The sequence below is a fragment of the Homalodisca vitripennis genome, chromosome 4 (genome assembly GCF_021130785.1).
Source record: "Homalodisca vitripennis isolate AUS2020 chromosome 4, UT_GWSS_2.1, whole genome shotgun sequence".
Taxonomy (NCBI): Eukaryota; Metazoa; Arthropoda; class Insecta; order Hemiptera; family Cicadellidae; genus Homalodisca; species Homalodisca vitripennis.
In genome coordinates, this window is record NC_060210.1 from 96,728,848 (window position 1) to 96,755,322 (window position 26,475).

The 26,475-nt window shown below is 33.6% G+C and overlaps 1 protein-coding gene across 1 annotated transcript in view; it reads right to left on the reverse strand.

Annotated features, from left to right (window-relative positions):
• Window positions 1–23,746, reverse strand: part of LOC124361126 (phosphoinositide 3-kinase regulatory subunit 4-like) — a 60,648-nt gene extending 36,902 nt beyond the window's left edge. The window contains exons 1-5 of the mRNA XM_046815161.1: window positions 23,708–23,746; window positions 22,863–23,063; window positions 11,010–11,282; window positions 7,648–7,842; window positions 488–619 (exon numbers count right to left, since the gene is read on the reverse strand). Of these exons, the coding sequence (XP_046671117.1) occupies window positions 488–619; window positions 7,648–7,842; window positions 11,010–11,282; window positions 22,863–23,063; window positions 23,708–23,746 (840 nt within the window). The remainder of the gene's footprint in view (window positions 1–487; window positions 620–7,647; window positions 7,843–11,009; window positions 11,283–22,862; window positions 23,064–23,707) is intronic.
• Window positions 23,747–26,475: the final 2,729 nt, after the last annotated feature.

The window sequence follows — 26,475 nt, forward strand, 5'->3', positions numbered from 1 at the left end:
TGTTTAATGAATTCCTCTCTTTCTACAACAGCATACTGTGGTCAGGCTGCAAATATTCAAATGTCTATGTGCAATCTTCATTATAAACGTTATGTCTAGTATGTAAAAAAGCTGAATCATATAAAAAGCAAGATTAGTCACACAATAATATATTGATTTTGTAAGTAAAAAGGTTAGTTTTATTTAGAAATTCAAAGCCTAATTCTACCAGTACCCTAAATTGCCAAAACATTACTTCAAAACAAATAACTAAATACAGACGACAACATTTAACATTGAGTTAATGAAAAAAACCCACACAAAATTTGGTGTTTTCGTAGCTTTCAGCAGATTTTTTTTAAAATAACCATCAAAAATCTAATTAACCTCCAGAATCATTTGAGAAAATTAATAAATAAACCACTAAAGCTTTACTAAGTCATGCTTGGCAAATGGCCTAGCTCAAGCACAGACTCAAATGGAGTTTGATTTTGCAAAGTTCACATACCTTTCCATGACTAGAAAGACCGGAATCACCACTGCCGCCGTACTTATGGATCTTGCGCAAGTGTTTAGACATGGCAATCAGCTGATCTTCCACGCTCTCTGTCATACCCTCTGACGTGAGCCGACTAAACAGCTGATACAAGAAAAGAATAGAACTAATAAATCACACAAGGTAAGTACATGATAAAGAAGTACATTTTCAACAGTAAAGAGTGTTATTTATGGTTAAATGAGTCTTATCCTTGTTTTAAGTTTATCTTAGCACGATAAGGTGACAATCAGGATTTATAACTCATAAGTACAAAATTGAAACCTTAAATATACTTCACTATATTAATTTGTCAATACTCTGCTACACAGGAGGTGCCTTCAGTAAGAGTCTTTAATAATAATACAGTATAATTCTTCTGCTGAGAATCAATCCAAAAATACGTCAATAAAGTAGGAAAGATGTAGACAAATTGTTAATTAATCTTCATCGCAGTTGTTTGAAGTGTAATCCTCACCATATTCAGAGAGCACTCACAACACCTCTTCAAATGCAAATCTGATAAATTATCAGCTCTGAATAGGGTACTGGAGTTTGTTTGGCTAAAATTCATTTCACATTGTTTTTTATTGTTTATCACTTTTATATTATCCACGATTATATTATTATTCATTCTAATACAGCAATTTTCACGCTGATGTAAACAAACATTAGCTAATTTAGTAACAGAGTGTATATCGTTGATTTGAATTTTTTCTAACTGGTGTGTGTTATTACATTTCTTTTGTAAATTTTGTACTATTTCATATATTTAGATATAGTTTATGGTATTCTAAAACTACAAAACATCAGTTATAAACCATAAATTTTGATATACTTCAAACTTTCAAAAATACTTTTTACTTTGCTGTATGGACATTTTTTGTTCAGTTTTTGAATACTGGGAAAAAGTAACTTTTTGTACTTTTTCAAAAATGAGTTATAGAACGTATTTCATTGTTGCTGTATAGTTCATGTTATATTGAGTAAGAAAATATGCATATAATATATAATCATATAGAATTGTATTAGCAAAACTTGCATTACCACACTCTTATGTATAGACTTGATTTTTTATAATTTATGCGCATAACCGCTTTTTGTTTTATAGCCTTATAATGGTTTCATATATGTGTATAAAGTTCATGTTTTCTGAAACTAGATGAAATTTTACACAAAATGGCTATATCATATTTAAATTTTTATCTCAATAACTTGATATGACGGCCATGGTCCTCCTAAATTTGAAAAACTCTTTTTGCAAAATTTCCATTTCATTAAAAAGATGTTCAAATAAAATATTTTTGTGGCCTAATTTAAATGCAAATATTAATCTTTGTTAGATTCTGAAAAAAAAAAAAAAAAAAATATATATATATATATATATATATTGCTACTAATTTATATTTTTAATACTTTTTTTAACTCACAATACTTTCAAATAATAATTATAATATCTATAATTATATCAGATTTAAAATATAATTCTCTTAACACAATAGATTTACCAACCAATATTTTTTATTGCTTCATTTTTGTATCTTATATTGTGTAGTTGCATAGATATTGAAAATACTGTCTGTTTAATTGAAGTTCAAGACGAAGATCGTACCGATATTACAATTAGTGAGCATTCCTTTATTGTACTGCTATTTAGTTCTATATTCTATACATTAGTTATTGTTTGGAACTATTTTTGTCAGAAGAGGTCCTGGTAGTTAGATAGTTAAAATAAAAATTTACCACTTATATCAGTTGCAGTTTAGTGGCAGTAGTAGCATGTTGGTTACCAACACAGGACCACAGTTTTGAATTCAGAATCAGGACCACAATTTTAGAATGGGTATCAGAATAAAATGTTACAGGTATCACCTTTTCTATAATTCTTAAAGACAAGAGTATTAAAGAAAGAAAATAGTTGTATAACTTGTATGTAACTCCATTTGACAAATCAAAGTCAAAAAGGAGTTTGTGAGCTAGGAATTACAGAATTATTCACTTTTATAAGGTTACATATTATTATGAGCAATTTACTTGCAATCTTGTAATTTTACTTTATACAACAAGAATATACAAATATGTATTTTTAATAGATGATATTAACCCTTTGAGTGCGTGGCGTTTTGCTATATGGTATGCATAAAATGCTGAGTGAAAATGCCTGATTTTGCAAGGGTCTGGTTAAAAAAATTCATAAAAAAATTATTTTTTTGTATAATGTCCTGGATTTTTTTTTTTTTTTTGTAGATATATATATTTTCTTTATTAATATAACACATTGATTACTTATTTACCTTTTTTATACCGATAAAAAACATTAACAAAAAATGTATGAACAAAAACATTTTGTTTTTTATTTTGACAAAACTTCGTGTTATTGAAATATTTTATTTTTTCACTTTCAGTTATTCTATCTTATACTCCGTTTAATTCTTTACAAAAATAATTTAAAAACTTTTTTTATACTTATAAATAAAGTTTGGAAAATAAATATGAAAATATGAACCACTACAAAACTAGACATTTTCTAACCTAGCCTAACACTCTGTGTATTGTCTATACTGCTAATGCTTAAATCTAATGCTTGCAATACTAGGTCTTCATTGTCAGCAATGTTTTTACGACTCATTGCTTATAAATATCAATGAACAAACACAAAAAACATAAAAAACTATACAAACGTATTTAGTAAAGTACTAGCTGCTTACGATCACCGTAACTCACAGTCAAATCATTGTTCTACTTACACACAGACTAGAACAACATACACAAACAAAATAATATGGAGATACTAACACTACGAACCCATTTACACTTAAAAACTTTCAATATTTACAATCATTTGTGAAATACCCTAAACACCAGTGCAAACAAAACATGTGACGGCTCGTCCGTGTAGTTGTCGATTCCAAACTCACGCTCTCTTTACAACCGCCATAAAAATCAGAATCTAACCAGAATGCAACAAATCTTCATCAAAAGTTACGTTGAAGCCTTTGGAATGCGTATGTATAGTCTTTGAGCCAATTTAGATAAATACTATATAAAATATAAGCCTTACTGCAGAAGTCGCAAATAGCGATTATGGCATTTCTTGCATATAATGCAGGATCGCAAATAGCAACGCTCCGGCACTCAAAGGGTTAATGTTTATGCAAGATCTGAAGCTTTATGAACACCAGAAGCTCTATCACATTAAACTAGGTTTAGATGATTATTTGTTAACCATTGACTACCAATTAAAATTCAAATATGTTTACACTCAGGTATAGGTATAACATTATTTTTCCTTTTAGCAATAGAAATTATTGTGTGGTTGCTTAGGATCAATTAAAAATATTAAACAATGATATAACACGTTAAAGTTGTATTTTATTATACTTTATTTTAAATATTTAGTTGGTTAGCAACATTTGGATTTATACCAGATTTACCACCAAAATCAAAATTATGTGGATAATTAGCTTATCTTGGCCACTCCCATGGATTGTTGCTCGGTGACTGGGTGAGCTATTATTCAATTCACAAGAATTTTGCACGAGCGTCTCTGAATACTGTTTCAGAGGTCTGAAATGGGCAACGACTCGTAACAAAAGAGCAGGTTGACAGCCGAGCAGTTCTGACTATCACCGACAAAAGCCGAACATTTGTGGGTTAGTGGGTGATTAAGGAGGGGCTGATGGGTGAAGTGATGGTTGCGATTCTGGTGGCGGGTACGTGAACCACGTAAAACTGTGTACACTGATTTTTCACACCCGTCCCATACAGATGATAATATCTTCTCAGAAGAATTCATAATCAAGGCAAAAACTAACCCACGATTGACTGTTTGGCGGCCACTGATATAAAGAGTGTAAAACTTTGGTGATGTCATAAATATACCTACTTCTTTTTTTTGCTATCCAGGCAGTCAATAATTGATTCAATGAACTCAGTAGCTACTGTTTAACCCTCTAAGTGGCAAGCAACGTCTGAGACATTCTATTTACGCTGCTGTGATGTGGCAAGCGACGTCTTAGAAGTCGCTTCACATTGCCGCTTATTGCTAGGCAACCGATAATTGTTTTTACCCCTAGTTTGCACAGTTGCGTTCACCACTAAATTTCAAATACATTTCATATAGTATCATCAACATCACGATGAAATAATCAATGGCACTAACTGAAATAATCCTTAGTTTTCTCCCGTGGTCTGTGGCAAAACTAGCTGAGTAGGCCTACGTGACTGTTTCGTTTCTCTTGGCTTGTACATATAGCTATATATTTTCTTTATTATTATAACATTGTCTATCTTTTTGGTTGTAATAAATTTGGCATTGTTTTTACGATCTTGTGTTAGTTTGTTTATTCACTGTTTCCTGGTACCAAATTTCATTTTCAAGTTTGATTACAACCAAAAAACTAGAAATTATAATTTACTGTAATAAACTGATCTAGTAGATCTGTAGAAAAACTCTCTTCAAAATAAAATATAGTATGCAAAGATTCTACAGCATTTAGGTTGTTTTTTACCAGTTTCAACAAAACAACTTTTTTTGCTATTTTGCAAAAAAAAATTATTTTTTATTTTTTCACTTATTTTATTTATTTTTTATAATTTTCAAACTGTTTCCTTTGGTATTTGTAGGTAATTATCGTTTCTACCTTTTGGTATATAATGGATTTTCTGTAACTATGTTTTTATTATTTTTTACAAAGTGTCAAAGTTACAATTTTAGTTTGGTCAATCAACATTTTTTTGGTTTTTCACATGATAAGTCCAATTCAGGTTTCAAGAAATCATTTTATTTTGTCATAATATGAAAATTCAACTCTTTCTGAAGAATAGTATGCAACATGACTAGGTTAGAGTAAAAAATATATTTTTGGTGAATTTCTAAAAAATACTCTGCAAAGTGGCCAAAAAGAGCTTGCCACTGTGGAAGTTTAGCATTGCCACTTCTAGGGTTAAACTGATCTTCTACTTCTGAATCCATGTTGACAGTCATCCAAAAGATGATTACTTTCTAAATAATTAACTAGCTAATTATATATTGCTCTTTCAAATATTTTTTATATAGATGGTAGCAAAGTAATTGGACGATAGTTTTCAACTTCACTGTTTTCTCCCTTTTTGAACAGTGGCTTAAATTTTGTGACCTTAAGTTTATCAGAAAAAAATCCATATACAAATGGCAAGTGTATTACATAAGCTATTGGTTTGGACAAAACAGATTCATCTCTTTTCAAGAGTATCAATGTATTTCATCAAAGCCAGAACTACATGAATTTTTGAAGTTACCTATTATGTTGCTAATTTCCTTCTCATCAACAGACTTACATATAAGTATATCATCACTTAAGTTAGTATCTGAAATTCGGCCATTAATTCTAGTTGACAAGTCTAAGTCAGGAACATATCATTAAAATAATTATTAAAAACATTACTAATCATATCAGGGTCTGAATTTAAGTTGCCATTAAGTTTCAAGGTAAGGTTAAAGGTTATATGTTTTAAGTTTTTTTCCCAGTTTCTAAGTGAATAATATTCCAAGTTATCTTATTTACATTTGAAGTTTTATTTAAGTTACTTTTGTAATACTCCTTTTCACAGGCAGTTACTTTTTTGAAGTTATTATTCATTTCTTTTAACTGTTTATGCATAACTTTACTTTTTGTTTCTCTTGAACCAAAATCAATAATATTTTTTTATTATTTTAACTCTGTAGGAAACATTCTCTTATCACTGTGATATCTCATCATTTTCTAGAATTTAAGTGTTTGAAAAAAACATCATACTTATAATATACAAGAGCCATGTACAATTTTAGGCATGTCTCAGACTCCACTTCAATGATAAAATTATTATTAACATTAGTATCAAAAAACCCCTGAGATTATTAAAAGTAAGTACAACTTCTTTTGTGAGATTTATTTGTAAAGATATTAAAAAACTGGTCATATGATCTGAAAGCTGAGTACCTTAGTACCCTCTGACTTTGCAACATTTTTCATCTAAGTTAGTGAATATATCTATTGTAGTTTCAGTGGTTTCAGTGATCACTGGTTGGAAAGTTTATAACATAATGAAAACCATTTGCAAGAATCATATTACTAAGCCTATTCCTACTTACATTATTGTTATCTAACATCAATATTGGTACCTCCCAAGAATATAATATTTTCATATTTGTATAATACTTCATTGAGTATGTTTTTTGAAAAGTTACTAAAACTCAGAAAAGAACAAAGAGTCAGTTTACCGTTACGTCATTTCATACTTCAACTAATCTAAACATACAATCAACAGATGAAATTGTAAACAACAATATTGCTTTCGAAACACAAAACAATATTGCAATGCCAAAATAACCGATATCGGGAATATTTTTCGACTCCAAAATTATGAACTCAGCTTGATGGGTAGCGACCGTCATAGATAATTATACTGATAATAAATGATGAAGGGCAATATACTCCATTGGTAGCCAACAGATTAATGTGTGGAGAATTTGTTACTATTTACATGTCTGACAATTAGTCGTGAATTTTATAAGTTTAAAAATAATATATGATCTACAAAATTACTGTTTAATACTTTGAATTATTTTGATACCCTTCTATTTGACTCCTACCAATAAATTTCTTTCTTTGAGAAGATTCCTGTAAAGATTTCACAAAAAAAGTTAAATCTATAATTAAGTCAGAAATCAACAGGCATTCAATTTTCAGTCTCACTGGACCAATTATTCACAGCATAATCCAACTTTCAGCCCTAGTAGTACCACCATTAACAAGACCTAGCATAATCCTAATGAAATCAGTGTTCTGGTCCTCAGTGACAAATCTATAATTGGATTGTGTTTGCCGTGATACTGAGAAGGTGCAGAGAAAGAGTAAGCTACGTAAATTTAGGTGGAAAAGTTAGCCAGTTGACTGTTTAAGAAATAAGGTGAATGCTATCCCTTTATAGTTTTTAGCACGTAAAAAGAATTAAAGTTGACTTTACTGTTTCCCTTGCAAAGTGCTGCAGGCAAGAGAACGAAGAAAAAAGCCTATTGCCACAAAAGGACAAAAAATTCAGAGAACTGTGAAATGAACAAAAGCAAACACAAAGTGTAGCACATCAGAAGTGTATAACATATGTGTTCTCACCGCTCTAATACTGTTATTCTGCTTAGGTGACACAGACAGGTTGGACATGAGAGGTGTCTGTATGTGCGAGGGCTTGTGCCTGGCCTTTTGCCTCTCGACGAGAGTGTGTAGAAACAGGTCCAGATCTGAACAATGGACCACCTCATCGTACACCACCCGAGGTACGTTGGGGTGCAGAGAGCTCAACACTAGCACCTGTCAACATAAAGAGTGCCACATCACTTGTTAGTTGTCATAGTTAGGAACAGGTCCAGATCTGAACAATCATACGGAACCAAATTATCAAATAAACATGATTTTGTTCAAATATTTGCTTTCAGTTTGCATTTTCTATGTTTATGTTTGAACATAAACATGTGTCTGCTTCATCTGTGTACACAAGATCATTAATTAATTTTTATTTCGCAATTATTGTACTTGTATAAATATTTCTATCACAAAATATATTATGTTTACATATTATTTCTTTCATGCCAAGAGGCGGTATGAATTGTTTGAAAGACATTTAGTATAAAATATCTTTTACAACTAATACAAATATATGTCCATTTTTTTGCACATTAAAGATATGTATTCTGGAATCCAATATCTAACAAATTAAAGTAGAAGGTAAGAGATATGACTTAGTTACTAAAATATAGGTATTTTTCTGACAATGTGTAAATCCCTTTGAAAGAGAGTGGTATTCTTAGATTACTTTTTGTGTTATTGAACGGTCTCCCAAAGTTTAACAGAAATTGGTTTGGTTTTAGCTTTTCTAAATCATATTTGGCTAAAAAGAACTATTAGGATTCGAAATTCATAAATTTGGGAATTGATTTTTTTTTACATTCATGTTTACATTTGAGATTAAAAAATTCTGAATTTACCCATCATAATAATAAGTATAGTAATCGATAAGTAATGAATATAAATATAATGAGTAAGTAGATAGAATAATGATAAGTATTCATGTAAAATTTTAAGTCCATAATTCATTGTTTAATTGTTTTTTAGTTATAATATTTAAAGAAAGACAAACAGACAGAACAAATGAAGCAAGATCAATCAGGACAACAAAGATCAAAGAAAAATTTTTGTTAAATTCAATCCATTTAATTATTTAGGTACCACAGTATTCCTACACATAATAAAACTCTGTATTATTATTAAAATAAACTTCTGACTAAGCAGATTTAGTTTCTATTTCAAGCCTGGCCGTATGGGGAGTTATCGTACTCCCCTGCCCCTCTCACCTTGTGGCGTTGGCACATTGTCATATTAAATGATTCTGTATGAGGTAACGTAACTGCGATGTCTCACTTCATCCTGGTTGTTACAATGGTTTTGTTTTTCAGCACTCAATTATTCTGTATGTTTTGATGTTATTATTTTTTCTATGTCTTAGTGTAAATACGTGTTAATTTGAATCATGAAGGTAGATGAAAAGTAAAGATGAGTAGTAAAGATTGCTTGATTGTTGAACTCAATCGATTGCCCCATCACAAAATATTCTTCCATTACAGCTGGCAACACTGTACCAACAATTAATCTAGGAGTAAAATCAATACTTTGCAATTTCAACCAGTTCCCTTATCTCGATCTTTTTAATACACAACAATTACGTACTAGCTATGTTGTGTTTTAATTATATTGCTAGGATTTATTCCCAATATTCAGGCAAAGGTTCGCCGAAGGAGAAATTGTTCTCTCTCTGGCTGCTTGAAAAATCACAAAAACGTGGAATAGAAATTTCATTGGGGAAAACAAAGCAAATGAGGGATTACAAGTTGTGGAATTGTCTTTTTGTAACAGTGCTCAAACATATTTCACTAATCGGACAGTCAATAAGTATTCTTACGTTTATAAATGACAACACCAATGTTGCAAATATACTTAAATTAAATTAAATGACTAGAAGTTGTCAACGTTCAGTTTGCATATTTCTAATGGATCGAAAATTAATAAACATATTGTACTGGTTTTTACAGCAAAATAAAAAAAAACTATAATCAACTAAACAGAGTTGAGGACTGCAGTGCAATTGAAAATTTCTAATTATGTGTAAAATGTGTGTACTTTTATGTGTTCTTTCAATTAGTGGACCCTAGAAGACAGTTTTCAAGCTAAGCCTGCAGATTTTCCTATTAATTAGTAACAATCTTTGGCTTTCAGCCCTATTAATTCAAAACAACATTTAGAAAAATAGAATTCATTACGTAATTGCACAAGTGAGTCATTGCAATTGCACAATTGAGTCATCGCATGAGAAACAAGTAAACAACTCCTTATAAGGCGATGACTCTGCTGCAGAATTAGAATTGTCTTTATTCAAGTATTTCACACAGTGAACATGAATGATGTCATAATATTAAGCCACAAGTTAGGTATAAAATTGTGATAACATGGCAATATATTTACTTATTACGTTTTAAAGAAAATTTAAAACCATACAATAGATTTTGGACTCACACAAAAACAGTCTATCTATATAAATCAACTGTTATTTAGAGAAAGTGAAAAAAAAACAAATTTTATTACTTAGATTATCAAAAACTTTATCCATACATTAAACAATGTTTAATTCATTTAGGACATTTATTTTTTTCTAATTCTTGTGGGTAAATAATACTTATATTAAAAGTATTCACGTGAAATTGAAAAATTGAACTTTATTTTAAATTAAATCTTCACATTCTATATTTATTAAATTTAGTGAATTGAACTTGATAATTTAAATAAATAAATTTAGTGAATTTTGATCTACAACAAGGAACAATTTATTTTCCTCATTGAGAGCTGGGATTTTGATCTCTGAGGTATTTAAGAGCCGTCTAAACAAGGCAGAGAATGAACAGACTCATTAAATACGGATCTACTACATATGGAATGAAACCAAATTTTTATTTAAGGGTGGCTTATTTCACATAATGAATGGTGGCAACTAATAAAAATACAACAGTTTTTGTTTACTTGATTGCATAAAGAAGCAAAACCAGGTTTCGATAAGAGTCACTGAGTATGTTAGAAAGAGCAGAGATAGATTTCTTCTTAACTTACTGAAACTTTTCTTTTTGACTCAGACACTCATTTCTCTACCCAGAAAGATAAGTTGATACAGTTTTGAGTAAGCATGAAACATTCTACTTATGTTCTACTTAAATTTTTTTATGTCAGGAAGAGGAGGACTAACCTTTTAATTCACAGAGATAAGCCTGCTCTTATCTATCCTATCCAAATAATCATATTCTCATAAAATATAGAAATATGAAGATATAATTTTAAATGCAATATCTGCTATTTTATAATATTGTTTAGAAAAAATCGAGAACAATGGAAACACAAAGGTTTTCAGACACTAAAAACATGGTATTTTTACTAACCTCTCTATGAAGCTCAATCATATGATTCTTGAGATACGGACGAATCAGAGACATCACTTTACAATGAACATCAACAACGCTGAGCACTTTAGCCAATGACTTGATGAATCCAACTATTGCCTGTCTGACCCACAGACTGGGATGCACCAGGAAGCAGGCGGTCTCAGCCAACAGTTCATACATGGCAGGTTTGTGCAGCAGGCTGAGTTCCGTTAGAGCTGACATAGCATTGATAGCTTCTCTCACCACAAACTCTTCTGGATCGGTTAAACCCTAGAAATTTAAATATCAACTTAGTATTGTACTATATCTTTTAGTAACAGTTCCAATAAATGTTTTGGAACAAAATTTCCATCATCAGGTGGTTAAAAAGAGTTAAAAGTGTTACACATCAATAAAATTAAAATACCATTTACTGAAAATTAAATTAACACCCCCATTAGGCTTCTTGTGGACTATACTTCTGACCCCACTTGTAAAGTCGCATAAAAGCTTGAAAATTTTTTAAAAGAATATCATCTCAGATCCAATTTAAGTCTCAAGAATTCCTACGATTTAATAGAAAAAATTTAAGCATTAATCTGCCAAATGTTAGTCTCTTTCGATGTGGATACCTCTACACTAACATACCGGTTTCTGAAACACTTAATACAGTTGAAATAGTCTCACTAAATCGAACCTGCTATCTGGAGCTATATATGAATTACGTTGAAAGAAGTCCTAAAACAAAATTATTTCCAGTTTTATAGAAAATGCTACATTCAGACCGACGGCTAAGTGATGGATTCATTTCTGCCATGAATATTATCTGATATTTATTGAAACCACATTGGAAATGAATTTATTATCTCAAATAAAAATAAATTCAGTAAGAAAATTCTCTTTAACCATAGATATGTAGATGACACACTAGCACTCTTCAATGGTAATACTCTGCCAGTAGAATTTCCAATATTAAAATACAAAATAATACATTTTTTGGATCTCATCCTAGAAAAATACAACAATAAGTTAGAATACAACATATACAGGAAACCCACTTATTCAGACCAGACCATACACTCTACTTATTTCCACCCTGTTTCACGGAAATTAGCCATCTGCAATTCCATGGTTCATGTGTTTTAAACGTTCCGTTATGTCACAAGAACTACAATAGAGAAGTCAATATTATAAATCATATTGCTACATCTAATGGATGGAATATCAACTTAGTGGACAGAATTGTTTTAAAGCTTAAAAGTAAAAATACTCACAAAGATGACAATAGAATGGGCAATACTCAAAACAACACTTTTATTTCTGTAGAGTTTAGGCAAACCATACAGCATGGATCTGACATTTAAAACAAATAACAGAGTACATAACATCCTGAACAGGAATGGGAACAACCACGACAAGCCAAACAATGGAATTGGTGTCTATATATAAGTTAAAATGTAGTCCGTTCCAACGTGCGGATAAATAAACAAAAAACGTCTTTTGCCCAGCATCCTATTGACAACAGTCATGACATGGGAGAAATTAATAACAATTTAAAAATTTTACATCAATGTACTAAATACGATAAACTCGATATTCAAATTGAACTGAACTAATAAACTAAACTTCATGCAATCTGGGAAAAAATATTCTGAAAATTGAGTGATCGTGATCTAACAATTTTTACAAATCTTTTCATTAATTTGCGTCAAAAACTTTTTAGTGACAAGGCGAAACCGACTACTATGATCCTTGTGAACATATATGCAGTCACCTTTTAATGTTTGTTGTGATTACTGACTTATGCATGTTACAACGCTCTTGTATAATTTGTTTTTTTTAAATCTAGAATGTAGTTATTTGTTAGGTTGATTATCAACTTGAGAAAGAGATCAGATAAGCATGGGCAAAACAACACTCAAAACAACACTTTTATTTGCATAGAGTATAGCCAAACCATACAGCATGGACTCAGATAATACTGAGTTTTGAAACGTAATATTACTGATTTCAAATAGTTACTTTTGTCTCATGTGATGTTGCTAGTGCTCAGCACTAATTAATGCAAGAGGTCTATCAACAAACTTGCTCAGTAGATGTGTATCAAGCCATTCCATTTGCGGCGAGTGCTGCTATAGATTTGAATTTGGCACGCGTAATCATTCTGTAGCCGCGAATGCGACAGCCAGCTGCGCCGACCTCTAGTTCTTAGCTTAAACAATAGGAGCCTCCTACCATCCGGAATTCTTCTGGACAGGTTCTGGTAGGATGATTCCTGCTAGGTTAGCAAGCTGAGACCGGAGGTTGTGCGGGCAGTCGTTGTGCAGCGATCGGGTAGAGTGGACGGTAGAAGTGGGTGTACGTGGCCTGGGACTTGGTATAATTGCTAGGGAACCTTTCGGAACTATATCCAAATTATTAGTTAATCCTTAGTCATCAAAGCTGGTTAGGCTTTGGATAGAGGGAATCTAGTGGCGGATCCACGGTTATTATTCCTCTGGAAGGTGCCCTCTTCCGGTCGCGACGACACGAGGTCGCAAATATTGATAGCGCGAGCCGTCCGCCTCGGATTCTCAACACCATTCCTAACCGGCATTAATTTCAAATTCACACATTCCGTCCATTTTTTAGTTTTCGAATAACAGTGGTAATTTTTCAAACAATGGCGTAAATCACCACAGGGCAGCGACCGACGCCATGAGGGAAGCAGCAACCTTCACCAACCGATCAGATAACTAAATTAGTTTTAGTAATTTAAATTAAGCTCAATTTATAAACTTCTCTTACATACGTTGAATTAAACATTTATTTTTTTTGTTCTTAATTTAAAATTTATTCATCAATTAGCTCAACCTTAATAATTTTAAATTTTTGCCCTTTTTTATACAGTATTTCTTAAATAACTTAGTATTTTTTAATAACTACTAACAGTAAAGTCTCCTTTAAGCTTTAACTAAGCAGAGTTACGATTTTAATAACCAATTTATTTAGTTTTTTTAAATACTAGTAACCTGAAGTATACTTTGTTTTAGACTGTAACACTATTTTTTTCACTAATTATAGGTGTTATGCAGTATTTTTCTGTTAACTTTTATTTACATAACTGTCCATTTATTTATTACAGCCACAATTCCTTTTTCAAGTTTTTCATAAGGATTAAGTCTTTTAAAAATTATTATCACGGAGTTCGTAATTTCCGTCTGTCTGTCTGTTTCAAACAAGAATTTCTCGTTTCGTTTTAAGACAGTTTTAAAATTTAAATTTGTCAATTTTCCTCGTAATTATAGTTATAGTTCTAAGCTCGCAATTGTTACAATTATTTTACTTAATTTTTTATCTGATTTAGATTTTCTTCTTTTTGGAACTAAAGCAATATTTTTCGACACAAGTTTAATCAGTTTGCCGTGCAACCACGTAATTGTGTAAGCAGAGTTCCTCAGATCCCGTTTTTGTATCACTCCGTAGATAGCGAAGTCTAATTATGTTACTCTACATTGTAGATTTGAAGAGGTTAATATAGATTTTACTACTACAGTTAAGCACGAATATTTTATAATTTCCGGTCAATGTTTTAAGGTACTACGTAAGTTATCTTTGTAAGTCAACGGTGATTTGTTTTCGTCTTCACTTAAATAAATTGTAAACCGAATGATTTCTTTAAATTATTTTACGACTTAGCCTTATATACGTTTAGATATTGGTTATATTAGTTAGTGTTAAACACATAATAATGACTGGTGCTTTTGTTTTGTGTAAATTGCAGCTTGCAACGATCATTTGTAACTAATCTTGAGTTACGAATACAGGTAAGGTAGTTGGTGACTTTGTTATTTTTGTTATAGCCAATATTTTACTTTCAGTAGAATCTTAACCTTTGTGTTCTAAATATCACTTCGCTTGGAAATATGTTTAATGTTGGATACGAGCATTTGTTTCAGGTACTTAAACTGTTGTTACAATAATTATAAGTCTAACAATGCAATTTGAATATAATAACTTTTTATTTATTCAAAAGATATATACAAGCTAATTTACAGAGTAAATATTATAAAAATTAAACTACTTAAACTTTTTTAACATCGATAGAAAACTAATTTATAATATATTAAAGTAACTACCTGATTTTTTCCTCCCCAGTAGGTGTTGGTTTGCTGTATTTTCCTCAAAGCTAAGTCAGCCCAATTAGTTTGAAATAATTGTGTTATTACTGTTATGGTTTTCAGACTCCTCCAGTCTAATAATTACAAAAGTAAACATATTTTGGTACCAGTTTGCTTTGTTTAACTTATTGTGTTCCTATTTTCTCTCTTTAAATATGTATAAATCAGACAATATTCCCAAAACTGTAGCGTGGATTAAAGAGTTAAAAGCAACTCAGGCCCGTGATCAATGCTCTCTATTGGGCATCACACCAGCAGGTACACTTGAGGGAATGAGAGTTCAGCTTCGTGCTTATGTTAAAGAAAAATATAAATTAGGTGAAATCGACTCAGACGAAAATGTTAATGAATCCAAACTAGAAACTACAGCAGCCTCGACTGATGTTACACCAACAGTCACACAACATTCTGAGGTACAGCCCAACATAGCATACACACCTTTACAACCAATAGATCCGAATATACAAAATTTGATAGTTGCTATGCAACAACTTACACAAACAACAGTTGAACGCACTACAGAAGTAGTGTCTTTACAGATTGCCGAGTTATTCTCAAGCCATAATAGGGATAGTGATGCGACATTTCCTTCTGTTGTTTGCGAAATGATTAGAGCCCTGCCTATGACTTCAGGTTCGTCCCTCCCAGACCTCGTACAATTTGTAATTAAAGCTACAGAAATATTCAACTTGAACCTTGTAAGTAACAAACTATTTATTACGAATACTATTCCGCGGACTGAGGGTAGACTTCGTGGTATATGGTTAAATGCTATCACGTCTAATCTTAGTTGGCTCTCACTGGTCCAGACAATACGTACTTCACTCTTAACTGATAGAACACTGAGGGAAGCTCAGAATCAGTTTTTGTACCGCCAGCAAACTAACTCAGAGTCCTTAGCTGACTATGTACACAACATTAGTGCCATGTTTACATTTTTAAACCCTACAGTAGATAATGCAGTTGTCTTTACTACTATTATGGCAGGTCTCAATCCCTCCACTAGAGCCTGCTTATCAGGACTTATAACACCACACTGCATTAATGATCTTTTAAAATTGGCCCCCACGGTAGATGACCTACGTCTTACATATTATGACACTCCACAAACAACCAATGTACCCCCACCTACATCCCTTCATAGTTCCATACCATATAATCAAAGTTTTCAACAGAACAACAGATTGTTTTACAACCGAAGCAGTGGCCACTCTAACCATACTAACGGTCAACACCACTACCAAAATTACCGGTCACGTGACTTTAATCGTTATAAACCTCAAAATAGTCGTAATGGCAGTCATTCACACTTGGAATCAGGAAAAAACCATCCAGGCCAATATAGTACACAAAAAAACAACACAAGTCAGCGTAACTACCAAAACGGTCAGCAGAATAGGCAAGCTAATTATTCGGGTCAGTCCAATTCCAGGCCGAAACATTTAAACTTCCCAGGGGGGCATTTTTAGACAGGGAAATTGTCTCTCCTAAACCGAAGGTGAATTGCCCTGTCCGATCTATGGCACCTTCTTTACCCAACGTAGATCCCCTTACTATCTGGCTATCCATAAAAGAAATCAAACTTGAAGCACTAATTGATACAGGCTCCACATACTCAATAATATCTGGGTCAGTCTTTAAGGATCTTCAGAAAGGTAAAGGGTTTTACGTCAACTCACTTAACACCAGAACTCAAGCCATGACAGCGAATGGTACTTACATGAATTTCCAAAAACAGATTAAATTGCATTTTAAAATTTTACACCTTTCCTGAACTTTTCCTTTCTTTGTATCAGATAGCCTGCCGGTGGCAGTTGTTTTGGGTTTGGACTTTGTAGATTACAGTAAAATGGTGATCAATGCGGCTCAGCGTAAAATAACCTTTTCCTTTGACACAACCTTAATTATTAATCAATTCCAGGATCAGTCAGCTCAACCTAACATAGAACCAACTCATACAGCACCAACATTAGGAGAAAACTTGAACATAAAACAAAAACACATTTTAAAAAACCTATTGCAGCAGTACCCGGATACCATAACACCATGCCTTGGCAAAACCAACTTATATCTTATACCATCCGCATAACAACTAATAAGATTGTCCGCTCAAAACCTTTTCATTATGTTCCTCCCAAACTGAAAGAGCTAAACAGCCATATTAAAGACCTGTTGAGTAAGGGTATTATTCGTCCTAGTGACTCTCCGTATTCAAGTCCGGCGTTTTTAGTCCCGAAAAAGAATGGTAAAAGTCGCATGGTGGTAGACTACCGTCTCATAAATAAGATGGTTGAGCTGGAGAACACTCCCATGCCAACCGTGGAGTCAGCTTTCCAGTATTTAGGGAAGGCTTCTCATTTTTCCCACCTGGACCTTGTAAGCGCTTATAATCAAATTCCTCTTGATGAGAATTCCAAAAAATATATGGCTTTTGTCACAAGCACAGGTTGTTACGAGTATAACTATCTGCCCTTCGGCTTAGCATCCGGTGGCATGGTTTTGGCAAATCTACTTGACAAAGTCTTTGGAGATATAAAATTCAAATTCCTTTTTGTTTATTTTGATGACCTAGTTGTCTTCAGTAACAGTTTCAACGAGCATGTACAGCATCTTAAAATAGTTTTAGACAGGCTTAGAGATGCTGGTCTGACTGTTAGTCCTGAAAAAATGGTTGTGGCATCTCCTAGAATCGAATTCCTGGGTCACATATTTCATAATGGTAAAATCAGTCTAAATCCTGACAGAAGTAAACCTATCGACTCCTACCCAACACCAAAGAATTTAAAACAACTTTCTAGGTTTCTGGGAATGTGCTCATATTACTCGAGATTCATTAAATGCTTTTCTCAGATTTCGGAACCTTTAAATTCATTAAAAAGAAAGGGCGTTCCTTACATATGGGGACCTTCTCAGGAGGAGGCATTCAAAACCCTTAAAGCAATTTTAGTATCTTCACCTGTTTTGAGGCTACCCGACTTCGATAAACCCTTCACGTTGCAGACTGATGCCTCTGGCACAGCTGTGGGTGCGGTCTTGTCCCAGGAAACTTTGGATGGCAGCCTAGCACCTGTTGCTTACGCCAGTCGTGCCCTGAACCTCCATGAAAAGAACTACTCAACCTTTGAACTGGAGGCTCTCGCTGTTGTGTTTGGTTTGGAAAAGTTCAGAACTTACTTAGAGCATAGAGAATTTTCTCTTTTTGTGGATAATAGTGCTCTTTCCTGGTTGCTGAACCACCCCAGGCAAATTGGAAAAATAGCACGATGGATTGCCTTAATAAACACATTTAAATTTCAAGTCAGTCACATTAAGGGCAAAGAGAACGTCGTTACAGACTGCCTCTCTCGTTTGTACAAGGAAGACCCCACAACAACAAGTTCAACACCTTCGACAAGCAAAACCCCAAAATCCTACCTCAAAATGTTTAGTCCTTTTCTCTCTACCAGAAGCCTTCCAAGACATAAGAGAACATCAAGCCCTAGACCCAGAATTAAAAAATATAATTAAGTCAATTAAGTCTGGACAACACCCTCCAAACTATGAAATAATTGATAATGTCTTAGTTTATAAAACCCCTTCCCAGAGCAGACCGCGTGCTGTTGTTCCCAAAAAACTACACCACATGCTATTTGCCATGTATCACACGTCCCCTGTTGGAGCACACTTGGGAATCTCTAAAACACTAAATCGGTTAAAAAGAACATTTTACAGTTCTGATCTTACTACAACAATAACTAACATGGTTAAATCATGCTTGCAGTGCCAGCGCTGTAAGCAAGCCCCAAACACAAAATATGGTTATCTATCGTCAGATCTAGCGCGAAGACCTTTTGAAAAGATCATGATTGACTATGTTGGTCCTTTCCCTAGAACTAGACGTGGTCACCAGTGGCTACTAACCATTGTAGACGCGTTTAGCAAATTTTCAGTCATGATCCCAACTAAGAATTCAAAAGCTCTAACTACAGTACATGCCCTTAAACGAGGCCTATTTTCCTACTTTGGGTTTACCCAGTCTATTGTCTCCGATTCTGGCAGTTGTTTCAAATCTCATCAGTTCAAAAACATGTGCGATGAGCTTGGGATTAAACACATTAGGACTTCTCCTTATTACCCGAAAAGTTCGCACGCTGAACGTGTGAACAAAAATATCGGAGTTGCCTTGTGAATTTTCCACCACAAAGACAATACTCAGTGGGATGAAAACCTACATTTTTTTCAAACCGCCTTTAATTCTTCTAAGCACGAGAGCACTGGCACATCACCCTCTGAAATATTTTTGGGATACTCTATACGCACTCCTTTGGAAAATAAATGGAATCTTGACCAACTCCTAGAATCTAATTCTGAACCAAGAAACATGGAACAGAGATGGAGTAAAGCTCTAGACAATCTGATCCGTGCTAAGGATAAAGTATCCAAACAGTATAATAAAGGTCGAGCACAAGTTCCCTTTAGAGTGGGTGATACAGTAATGTATCGACTATTTAACCTGAGTAATGCACCCAAACACATCTCAGCCAAGTTGCAGCCTATGTGGTCTAAACCTTTGGAAATTGAGAACTTTACTTCCCCTGTAACAGTTGCCTTGCGTGACCCAAAAACCAAGAAATTTGTGAGGTCAGCACATGTATCCCATATTAAAAAATGCATTCTCCCAACTCCTCAACAATGATCTGCCACTAGATATTTCCTCTATTCCGAAAAAGCCATTGTGATATTAGGTTTAATTTGAGTTTATTTCCATTCTTCTTTCATATTACACTTTACAAATAACATTTCCTTTTCTTTTTCTACTCTTCTTTGGGACCCTGCATTGGTGGCTCTGCCTGACACTGAGGTGGATTTGGCTAAGGAGTTCACCTGCGTGTGCTCTCCTCTTGCTACCTGGTGTTGGGTTTGGCAATTCTGGTGTTTGGTCCAAACTGTCTACTATACACTTACACGGGGATGGTTGGTTATGAGATCTGCCGTTTAGATTTTTTTTTGTTAGAAGTATTTACAGCTTCCATGAATTAGCATTTATTTATATATTTTTTCTGTAATCAATATTGGGAGCAGCGACAGTCTCATTGCCTCCTATGCGCAACCCCAAACACACTTCTTTAACACATCTTTAACTATCTCTATCCTATTCATTTATTTTTTTGTTAAGTTATAACTTAAGGCAATTATGGATAGAGAATAATTTGTATCGATAAATGCTTTAGAACCGACATTACTTAACATTTCCCTTATAGTCGACTATTCAACAAAGTATTCTCCTATATACAACTAGGCTAAAGCTATAGCGAAGCACTCACGCCAGTTAGTCAAACTTTATTTATTGCTATAAATGTTTATCTCTGTGTAATTTAGTGTTCGTGTATGGTTTTTTGTTGATAAATATTACTTTGTATTTTCGAGCATGCGTGTTACGACCTTATAATGATCAGTTATATGTATATTTATTTGTATGTGTAAGTTATATAGAGTGGTTATCCTATCCACAAAATAATGGTTATTACCAATCCTATCCTGGCCTACTAACTTATCATAACTCTGAGCCAACAGAAGTTTTTTTTCTTTTGAGTTATTGTTTTTTGGCCCATTCCTTCTCGATCTGAACACTCCATTTAGGGAATACTACTCGCCATATGTCACCAAACAATCTTGAGAAACTAATAGGGTAGATAAGTTTAAAGAACTTGTTAGCAGACCAATTCTCCTCTTTCCTTGCCTCTTATGACTGTAGTCACTAGGAGACCTCATCATTTAGATTTGGATTTATTTTTCCAATGGCCATATCATCTTTTCACCACCTTTCCTGTATTTCAAATATTGAAAGAAAATGAACAAAACAATTGTATATGTTCTTCCAGAGAGGTCATGGGGACCTTTCACTCCCTCTCCTTCTGCGTCCGGTGGATTGGCTTGTTGGTAGCAGGCTTGTCTCCCGTTGCGGGAGGGGGGGAGGGAAGTAAGGGAAATAGGACTAGGATAATGGCCAGCTACGATGGAAGAAATATTCTAATGAGTTACACAAGAATAAAATATCCTTAACTTCTCCTTTCCTACTTGGCCTATTTTTGGAGGGAAATCTGAGTCTGATGATGGGGCTGAATGAAGGTTGAGATTCTCAGTCAAACACGGTTTCCAGAATCCTGATTCCTTTGACCTAGATTATCTTCTATAATTTAATTAAACTTTTTAAAGAAGCCCAACCTTAACTTGGGAAGAGTTAGAAGTATGTAGCAGGTATGTGACATATTGGTGATAGATAGATCTTAGTTGCTTTCCACTTATGAGTTGAATTTGTCTGTGGTTGAGGACTGGAGCTGTTCAGCGAGAATGGGCGCGGTTTCTGCACTGCCTTTCTGCATGGTAGTGTTTTTTGAAAATTTAGTAAGCTCTGTGTCCTAGTTTAAGATTTTTGGCTCATTTTAACTATAACTGATTCACTTCCAGATAACATTCCTCTCACCCATTCTACCACTCTTAATGGCTAACCCTTCGAACTCCTCGGAGAAGGAGGGGAGGATGCGGCGAGTGCCGCTATAGATTTGAATTTGGCGTGCGTAATCCTTCTGTAGCCGCGAACGCGATAGCCAGCTGCGCCAACCTCTAGCTCTTAGCTTAAACAATAGGAGCCTCCTACCATCCGGAATTCTTCTGGACAGGTTCTGGTAGGATGATTCCTGCTAGGTTAGCAAGCTGAGACCGGAGGTTGTGCGGGCAGTCGTTGTGCAGCGATCGGGTAGAGTGGACGGTAGAAGTGGGTGTACGTGGCCTGGGACTTGGTATAATTGCTAGGAAACCTTTCGGAACTACATCCAAATTATTAGTTAATCCTTAGTCATCAAAGCTGGTTAGGCTTTGGATAGAGGGAATCTAGTGGCGGATCCACGGTTATTATTCCTCTGGAAGGTGCCCTCTTCCGGTCGCGACGACACGAGGTCGCACATTAAAAAAAATGCAGAGTTCACAACAGCCATGAAGTAGTTTAAGCTGACAGCCATTGCAGTAGAACACCATACACCATATTCACATAGTTACTTTTTGTCATAGGACACATATCGCATTTGCTTCTTTGCAATGTTAAAGACCATACCAATTATTAATAGTGGTCAAAATACAAAACAATTTTTACAAATCACATTAAATAAAATTATTTTAAAAACAAAATTTATTTAGTTTTTTGAGGGTTTAATATTACAATCTACATCAAATATGGTACATTAAAAATTCTAAAATACAGTTTTATTCTGATCAAGATTGACAATAATAATTAGTACCACAAAACAGGAAAAATATAAAAACGTTTTTATGTAGTGATTACAATTCCAGATAAATGATAAATATAAATTATATAAACATTGTTATATAAATAAAAACTGCTTAATACAAATAAAAATTCGTGGATAGAAGTTGATTGGAGGGGGGGAAGCAAGGCAGTAATAACATATATAGCCCCTCTGGAATGTCTCCAATGTACAGTATTACAGTAATTTCATCTTTCTAGTACCATTACCAGTTCATGCATTCATTGCAAAGGTTGCATTGTCGTCATGACAGTTCCGCTGTAACCTTTATTATCTCGTCCTCATGATGAGTAAGTAGTTCCAATCTCATTTTTTAAGATCTGTCTATCTCAAGACGTATAGCGATTACTTTAGATAAATATCTAACATCAGATTTTTCGTATTTCCAATAATAACAGATCAATACTAACCTGCTGTAGCAGAGGAGAGAGGATAGGGGAGCAGTGAACTCCGATGTAAATGGCCACTCCCACAATGCATTTAAAGAAAGCCATGCGTAGCTGTTTATCGTTCTTGTCATTGAGGAAAGTGATCATGTGCGAAAGCAACACATCATTGGCTGAAATAATACAATGCACATTTAGAACTATAAAAGGCAACCAACCATTTGTTTAAGTATGTCATTAATACACTCATATGTATTAGAAACTTATGCTTGCCTGAGTGACAAACATTGAGACATACAAAAGGTTCTGTTAAAACAGTGTTGGGCAAATTCTAACCATCCAGAGAATACAACATACACCCCATACTTAATTTCTCTTCCGGAATACCTTGAGAAATCAAAATGAGATGACCTTAATATTTTGTTCTGTGATCAAGGAAACTGTGTAGGCTCAAGACTGCATCTATTGGAGACTGCTACAATTTACTGACGAGAGTATTTGACAGGCTCATTTGGTAACTGGGAGGTCCATTTACTTGTTATTGATCCCCTTACTCCCTGGAAAACTAATTCCTTGAAGAGCTTAGTAATGTTTTAAGTGAGAGTGAAGTAGATAAATACCTTAACCCTCCGACTGATGACCGACGGCACAGCCGTCTATTTATACCGCTTGTGAACTGATAAAGACGGCACAGCCGTCGGTCAACTTTCCGTTGTTATTGCGCGAAAACCACAAAGGTTATACAAAAGTAATTTACACCAGTTGATTTCTATGCTCATATTTAACAATTCATTTTATATAGTTTACGTTCGTATTATTACTCGTTGTCAGCTGTTTTCAAACCAAAGGCCGCTCGGCACGCGGCTGACCGGCAACGCAACTGGTGACTCATCGCGGGTGTGGCGCATTGTTCGGCATTTCAGTATTTGATTCATATATATTATACCACAGAAATACTGATTCTCCTATGTCTAGAGAAGACTTTGTAGACAGCATAATATCAAATTTAGCTAGCCAGGAAGATGCAACACTCAATCCAAATGAAATGGGGGATGGAAGCCATTTACTTGCGCATTTACCTGGTAAAAATGAAAGAATTTGTGTTGTTTGCGCTGATGATCCCGGTGTAAAAAGGAAGAAAAGTGTTTTCTGGAGTCCCAGTTGTAACTGTGGTATTCACCCTACGTGTTACCATAAGTTGGAGCACTTCACTAGGCCTACACATTCAGGGAGGAGGAAGAGGACCTACTCTAGTAAAGATGACTAAAAAAAGCAGTTGTGCATTTTTTCAGTTTTTGAAAGAAAACATGTTTTGTGTTGTAAATATGTGTATATATGTCATAAAGATTTTTGTTCATTATAATATGGTGTATAATTCTTACATTTGGAGTGTCTTGATATCTTTATAAGTAACAAAGCTACAAAGCGTGAAACTTTGAAAAAATATTTCTTTTAATTAACATTTTCAGTTTTATGTGTAAATAAAAAAAAATATGCTAAAGTAAGTGAATACTTTTATTACTGTAGATTATTCTATGGTTAATAAAAAAAAATTATATATAACACTTATACCTTTTAATTTATTAAATATCTTTAGTAAATTTCTTAAAAATATGCTACACACGGGCAAATTTTAGCTTATCATTCTGGGAGTTTCTTATTATCAGCCGGAGGGTTAATGAACTAGCGGAGAAACTTACCAGTCTATATGATTATCATCTAAATTCTCTCGTTCATGCTGCAATGAAAAATTGCTATTACTACAAGTTAGAAGTAAGTCAGACTACATGTTATACTGAAGCTCATTTATTTCACAAGATGTCCTACAGACAATCAGTCAGAAAAAAAAATTGATGCAGCCTCCAGCCAGACATAAGAGAAAATTTGCCAGCCTACTGAGTGGATGGGCTTTAATGATGCTCAGCCAAATCTCAAATCCCATGGATAAACATGCACCATCATCGAACTCATTAATTCCCTTATACTCTTAGTCTGTTCTGGATCTATGGATACAGTATTGTTTTTTGTAACGTTACCTAAGAAAGATATTTCTTCAAAACAGAATTTAGCTTTATCTGTTTTAGTAGTTAGTCCATGCTTACTTAATCTAGTCACAACTTCCCTTATATGCTAAACTTGACATAAGGTCTTTACAATAAATTAATGTCATCATAAAAATGTAGTGTATGAAAATTTTATGTCCTTAAGTACTATGTCTCATTAAGCTGACACGACAGCACTACCTACATAGAGACCAAAAGGAACTCATAAAAATGTATACTTTCCAAAAATTGTACAGAAAGAGGTAAGATCTTAGCTCTTTTAAAATATACAGCACTGCAAAAGTTTTTAATAAGGTCTTTAATCGACAACTACTTAGCACAGCTTAGATTTGATAATAATTTTGGAAGTCACCTAAAGCATTTTTTCAACTTCTTATTAAGTTCAATGTAATTCACTATTAGCATACTAGGTGTCCGCAGGTGCACTAGGGTATGTAGGCCTTTTAGTTTACTTCAAGGATTGTGGTGTTTTATTTATAATTGAACAAAAATATCCATGACTGTCAGGTTTACAAATCATAAGTGGCTAATCATGCAACTATTGAATAGATGAACTCAACTTCTTTTTAGTTTTGATGAATAGTTTTTAGAATTAGAACCTAATTTAGTTTTAGAATTAGATATGTTTACTTAGAATTTAACCTAAAAAGAATAAACATTCACAATTATGTAAGATTATATGACATAAATTATTAGCAACCTAACAAAATAACTATTTTAATAGTAGTTCTTTAATTACAAACTTTTTAGAAAAAAAGGACAGTATAATAGCAATAGATGTACCTAATTATTGTGTTGAACAACGTTTTGAATTATGCGCCATTAAGGTTCGGAGCCTAAAAACCATCTTCTGGTGCTGTTATAGGCCTCCAATGATGAGGGTCTATTTTCCAATGCACTGGACAGTGTTTTAATGTGCTGTTAAACTTTAACTCAACGGTAGTTCTCCTTGGTGATAAATTTACGGATTACTAATAATGTTACTCAACAATTTAGTAGCATTCTAGCAACATTTGTTTGTCATTGTGCTAATTTCGAAGTAACTTGAGACAATTCATGTCTTGATACTATGGTGACTAATATCCCCTATGACAGATATAAGTTGTGTTGTTGATCTCTCTTTATCTTATCACCGCTTGATCCACAGGTAAGTTGCTACCCTGTCATCAGTCTTATGGTGATGTGCCTACAGATAGTACAATGGTGCTCATTAGGATTTTCTCGCACAGTAAAATTAACCTGTTTCGAGATCATCTGAGTACTATCGATTGGTTGTTCCGTCTAGGTAGTCGGGACTCGACTTCAAGAATCAAGAAGTTTTTATTGTCTTTAAACACAAACTGTGTAATTGACAAAGTCAAAGGCTTATAATTATTTTGTTCATATTTACTAACAATTACAATTATATATTGTTTAACATACAATATAATCACAAATTAACAATAAAATATCATACAAAATAACAATGGCCTAATTAAAATATATTATAAACTTTGTTCTACAGATACACATTTAGACAAGACAACAAAGTGATTTTGAATTAAAATACTAATACTTCATCTTGGAATCTGTTT